This window comes from Anopheles coustani, unplaced genomic scaffold (assembly GCF_943734705.1).
Source record: "Anopheles coustani unplaced genomic scaffold, idAnoCousDA_361_x.2 U_41, whole genome shotgun sequence".
NCBI classification, from domain to species: Eukaryota; Metazoa; Arthropoda; class Insecta; order Diptera; family Culicidae; genus Anopheles; species Anopheles coustani.
The window spans coordinates 20591-28329 of record NW_026525254.1 but is presented as its reverse complement, the minus strand read 5'-3'; the positions used below and the strand labels follow the sequence as shown (position 1 = coordinate 28329).

General features: G+C 49.2%; 1 protein-coding gene across 1 annotated transcript; it reads left to right on the top strand.

Moving 5' to 3' along the window:
* Positions 1–2886: 2886 nt before the first annotated feature.
* LOC131271147 (uncharacterized) lies at positions 2887–7210 on the top strand (the record flags this gene model as incomplete). Its single annotated transcript, XM_058272533.1, has 1 exon — positions 2887–7210. A coding segment is annotated over exon 1 (4324 nt), but the record flags the coding sequence as incomplete, so codon positions are not given.
* Between the last annotated feature and the right edge of the window lie 529 nt (positions 7211–7739).

Here is a 7739-nt window from a genome sequence, read left to right as displayed (position 1 = left end):
GATGCAAAATGGTGTTTAGAAGGTGCTTAAGGTGACTTTAAAGAGAATGAGACGATGCAAAATGAGGTTTAGAAGGTGCTTAAAGTGACTTTAAAGAGAATGAGACGATGCAAAATGGTGTTTAGAAGGTGCTTAAGGTGACTTTAAAGAGAATGAGACGATGCAAAATGAGGTTTAGAAGGTGCTTAAAGTGACTTTAAAGAGAATGAGACGATGCAAAATGGTGTTTAGAAGGTGCTTAAGGTGACTTTAAAGAGAATGAGACGATGCAAAATGGTGTTTAGAAGGTGCTTAAAGTGACTTTAAAGAGAATGAGACGATGCAAAATGGTGTTTAGAAGGTGCTTAAGGTGACTTTAAAGAGAATGAGACGATGCAAAATGGTGTTTAGAAGGTGCTTAAGGTGACTTTAAAGAGAATGAGACGATGCAAAATGAGGTTTAGAAGGTGCTTAAAGTGACTTTAAAGAGAATGAGACGATGCAAAATGAGGTTTAGAAGGTGCTTAAAGTGACTTTAAAGAGAATGAGACGATGCAAAATGAGGTTTAGAAGGTGCTTAAAGTGACTTTAAAGAGAATGAGACGATGCAAAACGAGGTTTAGAAGGTGCTTAAAGTGACTTTAAAGAGAATGAGACGATGCAAAATGGTGTTTAGAAGGTGCTTAAGGTGACTTTAAAGAGAATGAGACGATGCAAAATGAGGTTTAGAAGGTGCTTAAAGTGACTTTAAAGAGAATGAGACGATGCAAAATGAGGTTTAGAAGGTGCTTAAAGTGACTTTAAAGAGAATGAGACGATGCAAAATGGTGTTTAGAAGGTGCTTAAGGTGACTTTAAAGAGAATGAGACGATGCAAAATGAGGTTTAGAAGGTGCTTAAAGTGACTTTAAAGAGAATGAGACGATGCAAAATGGTGTTTAGAAGGTGCTTAAGGTGACTTTAAAGAGAATGAGACGATGCAAAATGAGGTTTAGAAGGTGCTTAAAGTGACTTTAAAGAGAATGAGACGATGCAAAATGGTGTTTAGAAGGTGCTTAAGGTGACTGTTCGATATTGCGACGCCTAAAGGTAGGCCACAGAACTCTACAAGGCTCTGAACAGTTAGGAATTTTGAATTTAACGAAACCCTACAAGTACCAGTTTATGATAACCTGCTGTTCAAAAATAACGGTTAATTGATAACAGTGTCACCGGGCTTAGACATCGCTAGCACAACATTTGTGACGTAAGTAAAGGCGTTCAGAAAATCAAATAAACCCAACTTGAGAAAAAACCACTGGTGTTTGTTAGGCTCTGTCCCCAACATACTTAGCATTATAATCCACAGAAAGTCCCTGGCGGGTAGCGATCTGTGGACACTATATTGCGTTCTCTGGTACCGTTGGACAAACCCAGATTTTTGAAACCATTTTCTTCTTTTCTCTATCCACCTGTTGAGTAACAAGTTCCGGAGTAGGCCGTACCCTACATTTTGGTCCTTCGAACCGGATCGGCGCAACGAATCTGTCGTGCGCAGATTATTTCATACATTCGTCGTCGGAAGAGGAACTTTCGTCAACCGGACGGGTTGATTGAACATCGGTGGCAGACCACGGACACCACACGAGGCCGATCCAGTGCGCATCGGTGCCTCAAGGGGAGAGAACCCAAGTCGGGAGTTCTCTTCAGTGGATCAGTCCAGCGCTTCGTGCCCAGCGTTTGTTCAACCCAGCGTCTACAGGAATCGTGTATCAACCGGACGGGTTGATTTTCCATCGGTGGCAGACCACGGACACCACACGAGGCCGATCCAGTGCGCATCGGGGCCTCACGGGAAGATAACTCAAGGTGTGAGTTTCCTTCGGTGGTACCGTCCAGCGTCTCATCGCCACGAGAAGTTTACTCAGCGTGATTGTGAGTACCAGTCCAAAGTGTCGTAGCAGTCGACGCTGACAAAGCAGTGAAGTGAACAAGTGAAAAGTGCAAAAGACTAGTTAGAAGTGACACAATGAACACACGCAGGAATAAAGTGATGCACTCCCCGCCACCAGAACATGAGGGGAGTGACAATTCAGACGAAGCGGCTACGGAAGCCACGGTGGAACAGTGCACGAGTGACCACGTGACGGAAACAACCCCACAGCACGTGTCACCAAAACCGTCGACGTCATCGCCAGGGGATCGCGAGTTGGCCGTGTTGCGGGCCAAAATGAAGCTGGCATATCGTCAACTCATGCAGCTTCAGCCGGACATCACTAACAACAAACTCCCTCCGGCCACTGCGCGGGTGCACTTACGCACATTACGGGAACTTCAAGGCACCCACGGCAGGATTATGCAGCACATCATAGATCTCCTGCCAGATGACCTCGAAGTCGACATGGACGCCGACGATGCCTTCCGGAAGATCCACACCACCTGCACAGCCATTCTGGAGGCACAGCTGGACGAAACACCAACAACGTCAGCAGCTCCGGTAACTTCGGCAGCGCATCACCTCAGTGTCCCGATGCCAACCTTTGACGGACGCTACGAAGAGTGGCCCAAATTCAAGGCCATGTTCCTCGACATCATGGGAAGGACACCTGTTTCGGATGCAGCAAAATTACATCACCTGAACAAGGCACTCACCGGAAAGGCTGCAGGGATAATTAACGCAGCAATGGTGAGCAGCAACAACTACAAGAGTGCCTGAGAGGTGCTAGAAAAGCGGTTCGCGAACCCGAGAGCAATCGTCGACAAGCACATTGCTGGGTTACTCCAACTTAAACCCGTGCAACGTGAATCAGCCAGCGAACTTCGATCACTAGTAGAAACGTGTAAGAGTCACGTTGATGGGTTGCAGTTCTTAGAGAAGAACATTGATGAAACAAGCAACCTCATCATCACCCACATCCTCGCGTCGTGTATGGACTCCAGCACTCGTAAGGCATGGGAGCTTACATTGCAGCACGGCGAGTTTCCGGATTTGTTCCGTACGTTCGACTACATCACGCGACAATGTGAAGTGTTGGAGAGCTGCGCAGCAGGCAATATGGACAAACCATCTCGTCCAAAGCCGGCTCCTACTAAAGCGTTCACGTCGACCGTTACACCGTCACCGACCGCAACGTGTGTAATGTGCCAGGACACCCATATGCTCAGCAAGTGCGCGGATTTCATAGCATTGTCGCTACCAGACAAACGGGACAAGCTCCGAAGTTGGAAAAGTTGTTTCAACTGTTTCGGAGCTGGTCATCTCAACAAAAGGTGCCCATCGAAGTGGACGTGTCGTCGGTGCCAGCAGAAACATCACACCTTGCTCCACGACGAAGGGACTAGTGCCGCCAGCGAGATCCGTCACGAACAGCCAACATCTGCAGCAGAACACCGTACAGCTACAATATCGCTACACACGGCGATACCATCGACAGTGTTGCTGTCAACCGTCATGTTGTACATCACTGACAGCGCAGGGAAGAACCATGCTGCGAGGGCTCTCTTGGACAGTGGAGCACAGTCCAACTTCATTACGGGAAGGTTGGCGCAATTCTTAAACCTACCTCGGAAGTCGGTGAGCATTCCGCTGTCGGGGATTGGTGGCAGCCAAGCGACGAACGTAAAGTCATCAGTACGAGCCACCATCCAATCACGCTGTTCATCATTTTCGACGTCGCTGGAGATGCTGGTACTGCCCAAGCTGTCAGCAGATGTGCCGGCCCATCGTATACACCACAGCCAGTGGACGATTCCAGCAACCTGCGTCTTGGCTGACCCAACATTCCACAAGCCTGGTGGAATCGATATCATCCAGGGTGCGGCGTGCTTCTACGAGCTTTTAAAAACCGGACGCATCTCACTTGGAGAAGGTATGCCGTCACTCCAAGAAACAGCATTTGGGTGGGTTGTAAGTGGCACAGCCCAGATAGCAGAGCAGTCGCTGCCAGTGGTGTGTTCAGTCGCCGTACACACCAACGAGCTGACTACGATGATGCGGAAATTCTTCGCAATAGAAGACGTAGGCAGTCTCCCTAGTTGGAGTATCGAGGAGAGAGCCTGTGAGGACCACTACGCCTCCACTACAAGCAGAGACGAAGCCGGCCGATATGTCGTCCGACTTCCGAGAAAGTCTGACATGATCGGGAAACTAGGTGACTCGCGGACGATCGCCCTCCATCGGTTTCTGGCTATCGAGAGACGTATGCAGCGAGAACCCGAAACAAAAAAGGCATACGTGGAGTTCATGGCCGAATACCTCCGCTTAGGCCACATGACAAAGGTGGCAGCAACAGTTGATAGTCGGGAAACATTCTACCTCCCACACCATCCTGTGTTTAAGGACGACAGCACCACCACGAAGTGTCGGGTTGTGTTCGACGCATCCAGCAAGTCATCGACAGGAGTGTCGTTGAATGATACGCTGATGATCGGACCAACAATTCAACAAGATGCTACATCGATCCTGATGCGATTCAGAACTCATCAAATTGCACTGACAGGAGATGTGGCAAAAATGTACCGCCAAGTATGGGTACATCCCAACGATCGCGCCCTACAGCGCATTCTGTGGCGAGCTTCGCCCCATGATCCCATCGAAGAATATGAGCTGAATACTGTAACTTATGGAACTGCATCTGCACCATTCCTTGCGGTGAGATCTCTGCAACAAACAGTATTGGATCATGGAAGGGACTTTCCAATAGCAGCAGCTCGGTTCTCTGACTTCTACGTGGATGACTTTGTGTCTGGAGCTGATTCACCCGAGGCTGCTCAAACCTTGCAACAGCAAACCGAACAACTGTTTGCCAAAGGTGGATTTGAGCTGCGGAAATGGGCATCAAACGAGGAAGCGGTGTTGCATCATGTGGACCAACAAAGCCGAGCATCCAGCCCTTATCCCAACGACGATGACGACGGATCGTTGGCAACACTTGGAATCATATGGGATACGTCAGCGGACACTCTGCGCTTCAAAGTCCAAGCCCCTGATGTCAACAAAGATGCAACCAGACGCAGGGTATTATCCACCATTGGGAAGATCTACGATCCGGTAGGGTTTGTTGACCCAGTGAAGGCGGTTGCCAAGCAACTTCTTCAACGTGTATGGACTCTGAAACACGTCAACCAACAACCCTGGGGATGGGATGCTGAACTTCCGCTGCAGCTACGAACGGAATGGCTTAACTTTCTTGAGCAAATGCATTACCTTCACAACATCAGCATTCCGCGAGTCGCCATTAGATCTTCAGTGACCACCATCCAATACCACGTCTTCTGCGATGCTTCGGAGAAAGGATATGGAGCATGCTGCTACATCCGTAGTTGCGATGCCCAGGGACATGGCACAATGGAGCTCTTCGCCTCAAAAACCAAAGTGACGCCCCTCAATAGCAAGCACTCTATCGCTCGGCTTGAACTGTGCGCAGCACAGTTGGCCAGCTTGCTATTCGACCGAGTAAGGACTGCGGTCAACCCAGGATCTCTGGCAGTCTTCTGGACAGACTCCATGACTGTGGTACATTGGCTGCGAGCATCACCAAACTCCTGGAAGCCATATGTTGCCAACCGGGTATCGCAGGTGCAACAATTAACAGAAGGTTGCACGTGGCGTCACATCGCAGGAGTCGACAACCCGGCTGACCTTGCTTCGAGAGGATGTTTGGGCAAAGATCTCCTCTCCAGTACCCTATGGTGGCAGGGTCCTTCCTGGATGAGCCTGCCAGAAGATCAATGGCCTCCACCACTGCTTGCGACACCAGATCCGTCAGTGCAAGCAGAGCAGCGAGTAGCAGTTGTGGCATGCGCTGCCATTGAGCTGCCAGCTCACCGCATATTTACACTCTTTTCATCGTATTCTAAGCTGCGACGGATGACAGCGTACTGGGTTCAGTATTGGAACCGATGCACCAAACGCCGGTCGTACGAGAACCCTGGCCTGACGACTAAGGATTTGACGGATGCGGAAGAAGTACTGTGCCGCTTGGCTCAACGAGACCACCTGCAGCAAGAAATCAAGGCCTTGCAGCAGAAGAAACCCGTTCCTGCGTCGTCCCCGCTTAGATGGTTGCATCCGCAACTGGGAGCTGACGGAAACATCCGAGTTGGAGGACGTTTGTCCAATTCACCGCTAGCGGAGGATGTTAAGCATCCACTAGTTGTTCCGGCCAGCCATCCATTCGCTCGTCTGCTGATGGAACATTTTCATAAACAGTTACTTCACGCGGGACCGACTCTGATGCTAAACACGTGCAGACAACGCTTCTGGATTACAAGTGGCCGAAATCTCGCCCGGAAGGTATTTCATCAGTGCCACACCTGCTTCCGCGCCCGACCATCGTCGTCAGCAACTATAATGGCTGACCTGCCGGCTGTCCGAGTAACACCGGCCCCTCCTTTTTCGATCACCGGTGTTGACTACTGTGGTCCAGTGTTCCTGAAAGGTGGCCACCGACGGGCGGCGCCCGTGAAGGCATACGTCGCCATATTTGTATGCTTCACCACCCGTGCCGTACACATCGAGCTGGTGTCAAACCTGACAACGGAAGCATTTATAGCAGCATTACGACGGTTTGTGTCTCGTCGTGGTTTGCCATTGGAGTTGCACTCGGACAACGCGACGAACTTCAAGGGAGCAGCAAACAAGCTGAACGAGTTGTACAAGCTGTTGCGTACAACTGAACACCAGCAGAGCATTCAAGCTTGGACACTAGAACGCAAAATTTCATGGAAGTTCATCCCACCAAGAGCTCCTCACTTCGGTGGACTGTGGGAAGCCGCCGTCAAAACCATGAAGTACCACCTAGTGCGCGTTTTAGGAACGACATCACTTTCGTATGAGGACATGTCTACGCTGCTGGACGAGATAGAATGCTGTGTCAACTCCCGACCTATAACATCGATGTCAGATGACCCACACGATATGACAGCACTCACTCCTGGACATTTCCTGGTTGGAACGAACCTACAGCTTGTTCCGGACCACTGCTTGCTGTACGAAGCCGAAAACCGGTTGAACCACTGGCGTCATGTTCAACAACTTCGCCAGCACTTTTGGAACCGTTGGCAGAAGGAGTATTTACAACAACTGCAGGCGCGTTCTAAATGGACAAAGGAAGGTACAACCACAGTAACGCCAGGAACGTTAGTTATAATTAAGGAAGATAATGTGCCTTCGGCGTGTTGGCCATTAGCACGCGTAACCGAGGAGCATCGTGGAAAGGATGGCAAAGCGCGTGTCTTTACATTGCGTACAAGTAAGGGAAGTACAGTGACTAGGCCATTGGTAAAGCTGTGTGTATTACCAAAAGCAAACAGTTAAAATTATTCAATTTTAAGGTGGCAGAATGTACGATATTGCGACGCCTAAAGGTAGGCCACAGAACTCTACAAGGCTCTGAACAGTTAGGAATTTTGAATTTAACGAAACCCTACAAGTACCAGTTTATGATAACCTGCTGTTCAAAAATAACGGTTAATTGATAACAGTGTCACCGGGCTTAGACATCGCTAGCACAACATTTGTGACGTAAGTAAAGGCGTTCAGAAAATCAAATAAACCCAACTTGAGAACAAACCACTGGTGTTTGTTAGGCTCTGTCCCCAACATACTTAGCATTATAATCCACAGAAAGTCCCTGGCGGGTAGCGATCTGTGGACACTATATTGCGTTCTCTGGTACCGTTGGACAAACCCAGATTTTTGAAACCATTTTCTTCTTTTCTCTATCCACCTGTTGAGTAACAAGTTCCGGAGTAGGCCGTACCCTACAGTGACTTTAAAGA